At 41.6% G+C, this 13,895-nt stretch overlaps 1 protein-coding gene across 1 annotated transcript; it reads right to left on the bottom strand.

The window, feature by feature from the left end:
- Positions 1-129: 129 nt before the first annotated feature.
- Positions 130-6,097, bottom strand: LOC311146363 (uncharacterized protein). Its single transcript, XM_084182849.1, has 4 exons — positions 5,747-6,097; positions 5,557-5,657; positions 5,284-5,398; positions 130-1,482 (listed from the first exon to the last, which is right to left on the bottom strand). The coding sequence occupies exons 1-4, from the start codon at positions 5,952-5,954 to the stop codon at positions 350-352; spliced, it is 1,557 nt and encodes a 518-aa protein (XP_084038975.1). The 5' UTR covers positions 5,955-6,097; the 3' UTR covers positions 130-349.
- Positions 6,098-13,895: the final 7,798 nt, after the last annotated feature.

Here is a 13,895-nt window from a genome sequence, read left to right as displayed (position 1 = left end):
AGTTATTAACCTGATCTGACATAAGACTGTCCCCTTGTGGAAAGTGACATCCCAGATAGACAAACACTAACTAGACAATACATACTAAATGGCCCCTACTGTATTATTGATCTAAAAGTGCAGATTGACTAACATTTTTTATTTTTTATTGAATATAAACATGTTTTTTATGATTTTGTGGTACAAATACACATTGTTACTAGTTGTAAATAGTTTTTTTTTATGAAAGTGAGGCGCCGTCAACAGTCAAACATGACAACCATTTAAAAAAATCTATCGAGAGGAAAAGCTTGTCAAAATGTCTCAAAATACCTTGAAAATATTACCGAAAAATTATGCAACTTTGTTCCTATTTGTTCCATCTGGTCTGAGACAACATTACACTTGTGTGTGGATCCCTAGGGTATGCGGGTACCACATGTTGAGACAATGGACTCTCTCCTATGTGAGTTCTCTGATGTGACTTCATACTGGAGCGCCGGGTGAAGCATTTCCCACACTGTGTGCACTCGTAAGGCTTCTCCCCGCTGTGGACCACAGCATGTCTGATCAGGTTGCATTGCTTGGTGAAACTCCTTCCACACTGTTCGCAGGTGTACGGTTTCTCTCCGGTGTGACTCCGGAGGTGTTCTTTGAGCTGGCTGAAACGCTGGAAGCTCTTCCCACAGAAGGTGCAGCTGAAACGCCTCTCGGTGGTACCACCCGACCTCCACTGAGTCCTCATTCTCTTCACCATGTTAAAACTACTGCGACTCAGGCTGTATCCAGAGAAGGTGGAGGTGGTGGCCATGTTTGACCCTGTCATGCCCTCACTCGATCTCGCTGTTGCTTCCGAAGCCCTGTACTGATGCTGCCTTGGCTGTAGAGCTAAATTATTTCCCTCATTATTTGAGTTCAGTCTCTCGCTGCTCTGTCCCTCTGGCATCTGTTGTCTAGTCTCATCAGCCAATGTCCTGACATGTCTTTTCATGTGTGCTGCTGCACTGAACATGTTAGCATGTGGTTTCCCTATAGAAGAGTGAAACGATGGCCCTACATCATCTGTCATAGTAGGAACGGATGGCAGCCCACTATGAGATGGAAAAATTGAGATATTCTGAGAGTACTCCTCTGTGGCATGAAAGGAGAAATCTGGGTGGCCAGTGTCTCTGCCTGGATCCACAGAGGTCCACAGCTGCCCATCAGTCTCATCCATGACAAACTGGTCAGGCCCTGCCAGGGCTGTGGTCTGATCCAGCTCCTCCTCTTTCTCATCCTTCACCATCACTAGCTCTAGTGAGTCCTCGTCTTCGGCTGGCCTGTGCTGCTCTGTCCTGAACACCTCTGTAGACGCGGGCCGGAGTGTTCCTGGTTCCTCTGGACCATCAGAATTGGGGCAATGTTCCACTGAGTCTTCAGGAGATATGTTGGATTGTGTGATGAAGTCCTCATCACAGTGCCGTTGCTCAAAGGATGGTGGTTGCCCAGGCTTGGAACCCGACTCTAAAGATTTGGGGATAAACATAAAATAAACATTACAGAAGACCCTTAACGGTTGCAAAACATGACTGCTTTAGAACTCACTGTGTGAGTATGTGCTCTCCTTATGCCAGAACATAAAACACCCAACACCAATGTAGCAATTTGGCACACACACAGGGGCGTCAGTTGGGTATGGCAGTCACTATGCCCTAGCTCAAGACCAAACATTTAAAAGTAGGCTACAAAAAAGTAGACTAAATCATTCCAATCCCGATTCAAATGCAACAGCTGTTTAGCACATTGATGGCTGGCTTTAGGACCACGGGGGGCATCGCTCGGAGAGAAGCTGCCAGCCTGCACATTTTTCTCTCAGAGAGCAGAGTGAGTGCCAGACAGTTTGCTTTGCCGGTCAGCCATTTAGGCAGTGGGCCATTGCTTTGAATTTGATGTTGGCAATTCAAGTCGGCCTTGTGGCCAACTGTTTTATGCAATGGTTACTTTCACATTGATGTCAGTCCAATAAATTGAATTTGCCAAAATTACCTACAAAATTACTTGTGCCTACACAGAAATAAATTGCTATTATAAACTGGTTACCAATGTAATTAGAACAGTGAGAACAGTAAAAATTACATTTTTTCATGCCAATGGTATACGGTCAGATATACCACGACTTTCAGTCAATCAGCATTCAGGGATCAAACCACCCAGTTTATAATATCCTATCATGAACTGATTTCAGCCAGAGTATGGCTGTGGATTGACTGCATTGTTTGAATGGAATGTTGGCAGTTAATTTCAAATGCATTACTTTACACAATATCTTATCACAGCACTGGCAAACCACAGTCCCAGTCGGTATTTATGTAATAATAAGGAATTCCCCTCGACCACGCATACAAATTGGGGAAAAATAACATTCTTTCATATTGACCCCCATTGTAAAAGAGGCAACTTCGACGTTGATTTTTTGTTATACAGAAATAACAAAACATGCCGAAAAGCTGCTGTGTTGTTCAATGTACATTTACATTTACATTTTATTCATTTAGCAGACGCTCTTATCCAGAGCGACTTACAGTTAGTGAATACCTATTTTTTTATACTGGCCCCCCGTGGGAATCGAACCCACAACCCTGGCGTTGCAAACGCCATGCTCTATCAACTGAGCTACATCCCTGCCGGCCATTCCCTCCCCTACCCTGGACGACGCTGGGGCAATTGTGCGCCGCCCATGAGTCTCCCGGTCGCGGCCGGCTGCGACAGAGCCTGGATTCGAACCAGGATCTCTAGTGGCACAGTTAGCACTGCGATGCAGTGCCTTAGACCACTGCGCCACTCAGGAGACATATTGTACACGTAGCCAGGTCAAAAATCCAGACCTACGGTTTGCAATGCTTCCACATAGGGAAATAGAGCATGTGAGAAGAGCCCTGTGGCTTCAGGCTATTCGGTGTGGGAGAGTGGGAAACTTGTTTAGTACAGTCCGTTTGTAACTCCACTCCCTACTTGTAGCTGTATGGTCCGTTTGTGTTGTTGGTCTTGGCTAGCTTCGTGTTCCGGTCGGTAGCTAGCTAGCACTCACTCAAGTGGCTGCTAGCATCGTCATGAAAAGGGGCATGAGGGAAGCCTTACAATATTATGTTTTTCTAAGTAGTGAGAATGCTAGTGAGCAGACAATGTTGAAAGGTATTCTTTAGACGTTGTACTTTTTTTAAATGTAGTTTTGTAATTGACTAAAACAAGCAGACAACAAGAAAGTTGTTTTTGAAAAAGGTCAAGTTTTTGCTATGAGCCAATGGGGTAACCTAGGTAACCACAGGTTGTTTTCCCCACAGGCAGGGTCTCAACGTTCTATCTAATACCGACTAGGTCTATGGTTGACAAACTCCTTGACCAAAATACTACACCAGAGAGCATGACTTGGCCACAGAGGATCATTAGCTTTTTTTTTTTTTTTAAGCTGTTTTAACAACGCACAATTTGGTCAGCGTGTTCGGCAAATATCCTACAAAATAGCTGATTGTCGAGTTGCAGTGGTTAGTGAAAAGCAGTTAAATAGGCATATGCCTATCGCAATATTTTAAAATACAAATCGTAGGAAAAACATAGTTTAGAAAGCAAATGGCTATTGCTGAAAAGAGAAGACAAAGAAAAGATACTAATCTGTCTCTAGTTATCAAATTCTCAACTCCCAATTGAGCGAACAGTCTCTTATCTTAATGGCACCAGCAGAGCGCATCGGCCATATCCCTGGTGAGTGCGTATATTCACCGTCTTTATCATTGGATCAGTACCACTGTAAAGTTTTTTGTTGTTGTGACAAATAATATCCTCCTACAGGCTAGATGGGCGTCATATTGTACAATTTATGTCTCACACTTTCTTAGGCTTAGATTAGATGGTTGCATTCAAGACAAGGACATTTTTACTGATATGTTTGTTTGTCAGTAAGCAGATTAGGCTACTAATTTGTGTCATATTAAAAAAGATGTTGCTTATGTCTCCAGTCATATAAAGTATAGTAGAATTGCATGAAATGTGTTTATAAAAGGCCACATTTTTCCTCTGCAAAGAAAGGAGAAGAAACGTCTCTGATTAGGCCTACTCTATGTCACTACGTGCTCAGGCATGCATTGTTCAAAACTCTCTGTTTTGCTAACAGTGATTGAGTTATATTAAATTATGACTATGCAATCAACTCATCACATTAGGAATAGTAGCCTATCTTACATTAGTCTGCAAATGTGACAATAGATGCATGTAATCCTTTATTATCAAGGTGCAATTTTATGGTGAAGAAATAGCTTCCCCAAACTTCAAACTCATGTGCCACCTATGGATGTCGGAATTTGTCTATTATGCATCTATTTCATGTTGCACTGTATGCGCCCTTCCACAAGTAAATGAGTCTATTTATGATGAGGTTGAGTAGTGGTTGATATTGTACAGTATATGCCGTTCCACAGACCTTTAAACCTAACATTGCGATGATAATGAATGGCTATGGTCATTTTTGTTTGTTTTTGCTGTCCTCCAAGTAGCATTTTAGAGTTTTTAAATTATGTAGAAATGCAGTAAATTATCTTAAACTTCCCAAAACATCCTTGGAATTCCAACTCGGGAACTCGGGCCTCTTTCTAGAGCTCCTACTTTCCGACCTGAAGATCACTGACGTCATGATTTGACCTTGTATTTTTACGAGTTCCCAGTTGTCTTGAAAGCACTCATGGTCCCCTTCGCAAGCTCATATCTGTGTGAAGCTGGATTCAGTGTTCTCGTCCAGGTTGATGTGACAGCAGAGACGAGTTGCGCACTGTCGACCACGCCCCCTGACTTTGAGAATCTCCAACGCGACATGCATCAAGAACACCCCTCTCATTAGTGGTGGCGAGATAAGATACACTATGTCAGACTAATTTGCAATTGACTGTCATAGCCCCACATTAAACATATGTGATGGTGTGTTGAGAAGACAATCAGAAATACTGTTAGAATGTTTTTCAATTGACTGCCATAGCCGCAAATAAAAAAAGTTAACATTGGCTGTTAATTACATACTTTTTTTCACATGGTTGGGGTCACGAGAATTTTCAGATATCAACATGTTTATGAACCCCTGCCCCTGCCCTAGGTTTAGCTAAACTGACGCCACTGAACGTACATACCACCACACTCACACAGTCTTCCATAGACAGACAGCGCAGTACCCCTACATAGTTTTCCATACATTTACATTTAAGTCATTTAGCAGACGCTCTTATCCAGAGCGACTAACAAATTATAGACAGACAGAGTAGTACCCCATAAGGTCACACCCACCCTCTCCAGTGATCATAAGCTCTTCCTGAGGGTCAGTCTTCCACACGTCCTCTGCTGTCTCCTCATCTTTGATCAGTATGTGTTCAGTCTCTGTTCTCTGCTCCACATCTGTAGGCTGTAACAGGAGACTGAGGTTATTACTCTGGACACACCATATCTAACCCTTTTCATCCCCATGAATCACACTAAAGCTGTAAATTCTCCTGATATTCCAATAAGATAATTGATTCAAGAGGTCAGGTCTCTGTAATTGTAAAAGGTGATGTATCACACCTGGGGTTGAGAGTCCTCTCCAACAGCCATCTCTGCGTCTCTCCACTGTGAGCTACTCCTCTGCTTGTTCAAAACAATATTGACTGGATATGAAGATCTCTCTGATGCCATGGGTTAAAAAAAAGAAAAAACAATTGTATTCGGTCAGATATTCACACACACAATTTATCATGAATAACACATCTACTACCTTTTCTCCTGACTCGTGTCTTCTTCAGCTCGCTTTCCATCATTTGACACTTCCTTTTCAGAGCATCAATATCTTGCTGGCTTTGGGTAATTTCCAAACGTATAACTGCACAGCTATCATCAACACGTTTGTTTATTTCTGCTACAGCTGCTTTAGCTAACACCTCCATAATGGATACCAACTGCGCCTGAAAATTGCAGCTGGCCATCTTGTCCAATCCAAATTACAGATTTATATTCTCTGTATGAAGTAAATAGTCTACAATTTCCAAGCTAATGTGCAATAAACAATACGTAACGTTGAAAAACGGCCACAATGGGAAAATCTCAATTGTATTCTCCTCGCGTCCTCTCTCCTTGTCGCCTTCTCTAAACCCATATGACGAGAAAGCCAGAGGTCCCGCCCCTCTGATCTTCTGCTCCAATGGGTTTTGAGAATGAGACGAAGAGAGAGGACCCGAGAAGAATGCAATTGAGATCTTCCCAATGTTTTCAGCAGATGATCCGTGCGCAATGCAATCGCACTTCCGTTCAACTCGTGACGTAAGTATTTATTACCGTAAATATGAGACTGCAACAGCCCTTTGAAATTGGTAGAATTAGCACTAACAAGGCAAATACCAGGGTCTGTCTAGTCTGCATGTAGTGTAGCCATATATTGACAAAAAAAGAAGAAGACGTTTTACGATCTGAATTAAGAATTCATATCGTAAAACGTATTTTCTTTTTAGTAGGAGAGAGTGGAGTGAAGTGCAGTGCAATGCAGTGGCTCACATGGTATTAATGGAGGTCCTATTAAATTACTATAGGGGGCTATGTCATGAACCCTAACATTTCCAGAATGGGATAAAATAGCAGGCATTTTGGTCTGGGAGAAATCCAAACCAGCCTAATTGGAATTATTGGCAGTAGAGGCATAATTCTGATTTTACTTATGCAGGAAAATAAAAGTAAGGCATGTAATATATATCAGAAATTGTGTAATATAATTATTGTCAACCTAAAATATTTTCATATATTACAAATACAGTTTATATTGGGTTTATACCAATTTGCTGTATAAATAGCCCCTAAAATATATGTAAACAGACCATAAATGTGTCAATTTTTTGTTTCTTGAGAAAGCTGTGAGTGCTATTTAAGCAATAAGGCCCGAGGGGGTGTGGTATATGGCCAATATACCATGGCTAAGGGCTTTTCTTATGCACGACGCAACCACAAACCCCTGAGGTGCCTTATTGCTATTATAAACTGGTTGCCGACGTAATTAGAACAGTGAGAACAGTAAAAAATAAAAATAAAATCAGATATACCACGACTTTCAGCCAATCAGCATTCAGGGATCAAACCACCCAGTTTATAATATCCTATCATGAACTGATTTCAGCCAGAGCATGGCTGTGGATTGACTGCATTGTTTGAATGGAATGTTGGCATATTGGCAGTTAATTTCAAATGCATTACTTTACACAATATCTTATCACAGCACTGACAAGCCATAGTCCCAGTAGGTATTCACGTAATAATAAGGAATTCCCCTCGACCACGCCTACAAATTGGGGGAAACTAACATTCTTTCATATTGACCCCCATTGTAAAAGAGGCAACTTCGTCGTAGATGTTTTGTTATACAGAAATAACAAAACATGCCGAAAAGCTGCTGTGTTGTTCAATGTACATGTAGCCAGGTCAAAAATCCAGACCTACGGTTTGCAATGCTTCCACATAGGGAAATAGAGCATGTGAGAAGAGCCCTGTGGCTTCAGGCTATTCGGTGTGGGAGAGTGGGAAACTTGTTTAGTACAGTCCGTTTGTAACTCCACTCCCTACTTGTAGCTGTATGGTCCGTTTGTGTTGTTGGTCTTGGCTAGCTTCGTGTTCCGGTCGGTAGCTAGCTAGCACTCACTCAAGTGGCTGCTAGCATCGTCATGAAAAGGGGCATGAGGGAAGCCTTACAATATTATGTTTTTCTAAGTAGTGAGAATGCTAGTGAGCAGACAATGTTGAAAGGTATTCTTTAGAAATTAAGTTTTGTAATTGACTAAAACAAGCAGACAACAAGAAAATGGTGTTTGAAAAAGGTCAAGTTTTTGCTGTGAGCCAATGGGGTAACCTAGGTACCACAGGTTGTTTTCCCGACAGGCAGGGGCTCGACATTCTATCTAATAACGACTAGGTCTATGGTTGACCAACTGCCTGACCAAAATGGCTGACCTTTATACCATCATAAGAAGGTGCATGTCCATTCTAATATTCTCATTCCTAATTCTATGGTTATTAATACATAACATTTACATTTACATTTTAGTCATTTAGCAGACGCTCTTATCCAGAGCGACTTACAGAAGCAATTAGGGTTAAGTGCCTTGCTCAAGGGCACATCGACAGATTTTTCACCTAGTCGGCTCGGGGATTAGAACCAGCGACCTTTCGGTTACTGGCACAACGCTCTTACCCACTAAGCTACCTGCCGCCACATAAAAGGCTATAGATGCATAATGCACGACAGACTGTGGAAAAACGTAAAATACAAAAACCATTCTTAATAACACATGGTTTATGATCAAATATCGTCATTAATATTGTCATCTCCATTCTCATCGACACAACCTAATGAAACAATTCTGAAAATGTGGTATGGTATTTATTAAAAGATAGAAATGGGTATATAACTTGTTTGACACAGCTGGGGAGCAAAGACGATAAACTAGTTTCAAATAAACGTCATTTCATGATATGTTTCAAGTACGGGAGACGGGGGAATTTTAACAGGGGGCAATTGTAACACCTTGAATTTCTACAAACAGTAATAAGCTAGAGTGATGAAACTCACACAGTACATACCCATTTAAGTTGTCTCCCTTCTTGAAAAGTTACAGCCAAATATCTCACTCGTTTTTTTCCCCACTGGCTGTATTTTTCGTATACTGCCCAATAATTCAAACTAGCATAATTTTCATCAGTCATGCAAGCTCCATAGTGCCTTCAGAAAGTATTCACACCCCTTGACTTTTTCCACATTTTGTTGTGTTACAGCCTGAATTTAAAATGGATTACATAGATTTTTTTACCACTGTCCTAAACATAATACAGCATAATGTCAAAGTGGAATTATGTTTTTTGACATTTTCACAAATTAATTAAAAATGAAAAGCTGAAATGTCTTGAGTCAATAAGTATTCAAGCCCTTTGTTATGGCAAGCCTAAATAAGTTCAGGAGTAAACATGTGCTTAATAAATTGCATGTACTCACTGTGTGCAATAATAGTGTTTAACATGATTATTATTATTATTATATTATTATGATTTTTTCATCTCTGTAACCCACACATACAATTATCTGTAAGGTCCCTCAGTCGAGCAGTGAATTTCAAACACAGATTCAACCACAAAGACCATAAAAGTGTTCCAATGCCTCACAAAGAAGGGCACCTATTCATAGATGCCACACCCATTGCTGACAGGTGTATGAAATCGAGCACACAGCCATGCAAGCTCCATAGACAAACATTGGCAGTAGAATGGCCTTACTGAAGAGCTCAGTGACTTTCAACGTGGCACCATCATAGGATGCCACCTTTCCAACAAGTCAGTTCGTCAAATACCTGACCTTCTAAAGTTGCACCGATCAACTGTAAGTGCTGTTATTGTGAAGTGGAAACGTCTAGGAGAAACAACGGCTCAGCCGCGAAGTGGTAGGCCACACAAGCTCACAGAACGGGACCAGCAAGTGCTGATGCGCGTACAAATCATCTGTCCTCGGTTGCAAGACTCACTACTGAGTTCCAAACTGCCTCTGGAAGCAACGTCAGCACAATAACTGTTCGTCGGGAGCTTCATGAAATGGGTTTCCATGGCCGAGCAGCCACACACAAGCCTAAGAACACCATGCGCAATGCCACGCATCAGCTGGAGTGGTGTAAAGCTCACCGCCATTGGACTCTGGAGCAGTGGAAATGCGTTCTCTGGAGTGATGAATCATGCTTCACCATCTGGCAGTCCGACAGACATATCTGGGTTTGGCGGATGCCAGGAGAACACTACCTGCCCCAATGCATAGTGCCAACTGTAAAGTTTTGTGGAGGAGGAATAATAGTCTGGGGCTGTTTTACATGGTTCGGCCTAGGCCCCTTAGTTCCAGTGAAGGGAAATCTTAACACTACAGCATACAATGAAATTCTAGACGATTCTGTGCTTCCAACTTTGTGGCAACAGTTTGGGGAAGGCCCTTTCCTGTTTCAGCATAAATATGCCCCCGTGCACAAAGCGAGGTCCATACAGAAATGGTTTGTCGAGATCGGTGTGGAAGAACTTGACTGGCCTGCACAGAGCCCTGACCTCAACCCCATCAAACATATTTGGGATGAATTGAAACGCCGACTATGAGCCAGGCCTAATCGCCCAACATCAGTGCCCGACTTCACTAATGCTCTTGTGGCTGAATGGAAGCAAGTCCGTGCATAAATGTTTCAACATCGAGTGGAAAGCTTTCCCAGAAGAATGGAGGCTGTTATTGCAGCAAAGGTGGGACCAACTCCATATTAATGACCATGATTTTGGAATGAGATGTTCGACGAACAGGTGTCCACTGTTCACATACTTTGGTCATGTAGTGTAGTCACTACAAAGATACAGGCATCCTTCCTAACTCAGTTGCCGGAGAGGAAGGAAACCACTCAGGGATTTCACCATGAGGCCAAAGCTGATTTTAAAATAGTTAGAGTTTAATTGCTGTGATAGGAGAAAACTTCAAAATATTAGCCTAATTGACAGAGTGAAAAGAAGGAAGCGTGTACAGAATAAAAATATTCCAAAACATGCATCCTGTTTGCAACAAGGCACTAAAGTAATACTGTACAAATTATGGCAAAGCAATGATTTTTTTTGTCCTGAATACAAAGTGTTATGTTTGGGGCAAATCCAATACAACACATTACTGAGTCCCACTCTCCATATTTTCAAGCATAGTGGTGGCTGCATCATGTTATGGGTATGCTTGTAATCATTAAGGACTGGGGAGTTTTTCAGGATAAAAAATTAACGGAATGGAACTAAGCACAGGCAAACATCCTAGATGAAAACCTGGTTCAGTCTGCTTTCCACCAGACATTGGGAGATGAGTTCACCTTTCAGCAGGACAATAACCTAAAACACAAGGTCTAATCTACACTGGAGTTGCTTACCAAGAACACAGTGAATGTTCCTCAGTGACCAAGTTACAGTTTTGACTTAAATCTGCTTGAAAATCTATGGCAAGACCTGAAAATGGTTGTCTAGCAATGATAAACAACCAATTTGACAGAGCTTGAAGAATTTTGAAAATAATAATGGGCAAATGTTGCACAATCCAGGTGTGGAAAGCTCTTAGAGACTAACCCAGAAAGACTCACAGCTGTAATCGCTGCCAAAGGTGCTTCTACAAAGTATTGACTTAGGGGTGTGAATACTTAAATTAGATATTTCTGTATTTCATTTTCAATAAATTAGCAAACATTTCTAAAAATAGGTTTTCACTTTGTTGTTATGGGGTATTGTGTGTATGAATACTTTCTGAAGGCACTACATTGGCTAAACATTGACATGAATGACGTGTCACTATTGTTGTCTCTTGCTAGGCACATGAGGTTTTGTCATGGCTGCTGGGTTGGGGGCAATTGTAACACAGTGTTAAAATGACCCTGAGCCAAGCAGCCAAATGAAAACAAGTGATTTTAACTTTAAGATTGTATGAATTATACATGAATTATACAAATACTAACATGAAATAGCCTTGGGACCTGTAGAGTGCCAAATAAATTGTAAACAGATATAATCTGGGCACCATCAGACTATTCTGGGCCCAGTTCCCCCCCCCCCCCCCCCAAATGTAAGACTAGGTTCATGTTTATAACGATGAACTTAGCCTTAAGATACTTTTGGGAAACTGGGCCCAGATGTTTTGAAAGGAACCAAACGGTCATACACAAACATGGGTGTTACCGTAATTATTGGTTACGTACATCAAAATACTCAAATGTCTATCATAACATAATTCATAAACATTAATGTTTTTGGTTTATTTTTTAGGTGTTGCATTTGACCCCAGCTACTGTTACAATTGCCCCTGGCACCGGGCAAATGTAACGTCCTGATTTTCTGATTAAAATCAATATTGTGATCCGACCGTCTTATGTACAGACATACAGTGAGGGAAAAAAGTACTTGATCCCCTGCTGATTTTGTACGTTTGCCCACTGACAAAGACATGATCAGTCTATAATTTTAATGGTAGGTTTATTTGAACAGTGAGAGACAGAATAACAACAACAAAATCCAGAAAAACACATGAAAAAAATAACTCTAAAAAAAATCTACAAAATAAATAACGGAAAAGTGGTGCGGCATATGTATTCACCCCCTTTGCTATGAAGCCCCTAAATACGATCTGGTGCAACCAATTACCTTCAGACGTCACATAATTAGTTAAATAAAGTCCACCTGTGTGCAATCTAAGTGTCATATGATCTCAGTATATATACACCGGTTCTGAAAGGCCCCAGAGTCTGCAACAGCACTAAGCAAGGGGCTCCACTAAGCAAGCGGAACCATGAAGACCAAGGAGCTCTCCAAACAGGTCAGGGACAAAGTTGTGGAGAAGTACAGATCAGGGTTGGGTTATAAAAAAATATCCGAAACTTTGAACATCCCACGGAGCACCATTAAATCCATTATTAAAAATTGAAAGAATATGGCACCACAACAAACCTGCCAAGAGAGGGCTGCCCACCAAAACTCACGGACCAGGCAAGGAGGGCATTAATCAGAGAGGCAACAAAGAGACCAAAGATTGGAGTATCTGTCCATTGGACCACTTTAAGCCGTACACTCCACAGAGCTGGGCTTTATGGAAGAGTGGCCAGAAAAAAGCCATTGCTTAAAGAAAAAAATAAGCAAACACGTTTGCTGTTCGCCAAAAGCCATGTGGGAGACACCCCAAACATATGGAAGAAGGTACTCTGGTCAAATGAGACTAAAATTGAGCTTTTTGGCCATCAAGGAAAACGCTATGTCTGGCGCAAACCCTACACCTCTCATCACCCCGAGGTGAAGCATGGTGGTGGCAGCATCATGCTGTGGGACTGGGAAACTGGTCAGAATTGAAGGAATGATGGATGGCGCTAAATACAGGGAAATTCTTGAGGGAAGCCTGTTTCAGTCTTCCAGAGATTTGAGACTGGGACGGAGGTTCACCTTCCAGCAGGACAGTGACCCTAAGCATACTGCTAAAGCAACACTTGAGTGGTTTAAGGGGAAACATTTAAATGTCTTGGAATGGCCTAGTCAAAGCCCAGACAGACCTCAATCCAATTGAGAATCTGTGGTATGACTTAAAGATTGATGTACACCAGCGGAACCCATCCAACTTGAAGGAGCTGGAGCAGTTTTGCCTTGAAGAATGAACAAAAATCCCAGTGGCTAGATGTGCCAAGCTTATAGAGACATACCCCAAGAGACTTGCAGCTGTAATTGCTGCAAAAGGTGGCTCTACAAAGTATTAACTTTGGGGGGGGGTGAATAGTTGCACGCTCAAGGTTTCTGTTTTTTTGTCTTATTTCTTGTTTGTTTCACAAGAAAAAATATTTTGCATCTTCAAAGTGGTAGGCATGTTGTGTAAATCAAATGATACAAACCCCCCAAAAATCCATTTTAATTCCAGGTTGTAAGGCAACAAAATAGGAAAAATGCCAAGGGGGGTGAATACTTTCGCAAGCCACTGTAGATAAACACACACACCTGAGAAGGTTTGGAGCCCAAACAATGTCGAGGTTCCGGGCATGCATGTTGGTGTGTGAGGAATAAGAAGCCATCTTGACAAGGTGACTGATAGATTAATTATTAATGACTAATTATTACACCCTGAAACTGTGTATAATGTGTTAGAAATGTGTGAGTGTAGGACCAGTAAAGGCTATGGCATTGAGCCACTATTTAGCAATGTGAGTAAGAGTTAGGCCAGACAACAAAGACAACTGAGAAACTAAGATAAAGAGGCCTCCCAATTTAGGGAGGGGAGAAACTGTTATGAAAACATGGTGCAGAATATTGTGAGAACGGCAATAACTGAGTAAAGCAGGGAGTAGGATATGTGTGTGTGTGTGTGTATGTATGTG

This window comes from Coregonus lavaretus (assembly GCF_964263955.1).
Source record: "Coregonus lavaretus genome assembly, chromosome: 19".
In the NCBI taxonomy this organism is placed as follows: Eukaryota; Metazoa; Chordata; class Actinopteri; order Salmoniformes; family Salmonidae; genus Coregonus; species Coregonus lavaretus.
The sequence above is the reverse complement of the archived record's forward strand: the minus strand, read 5'-3'. Positions and strand labels throughout refer to the sequence as shown.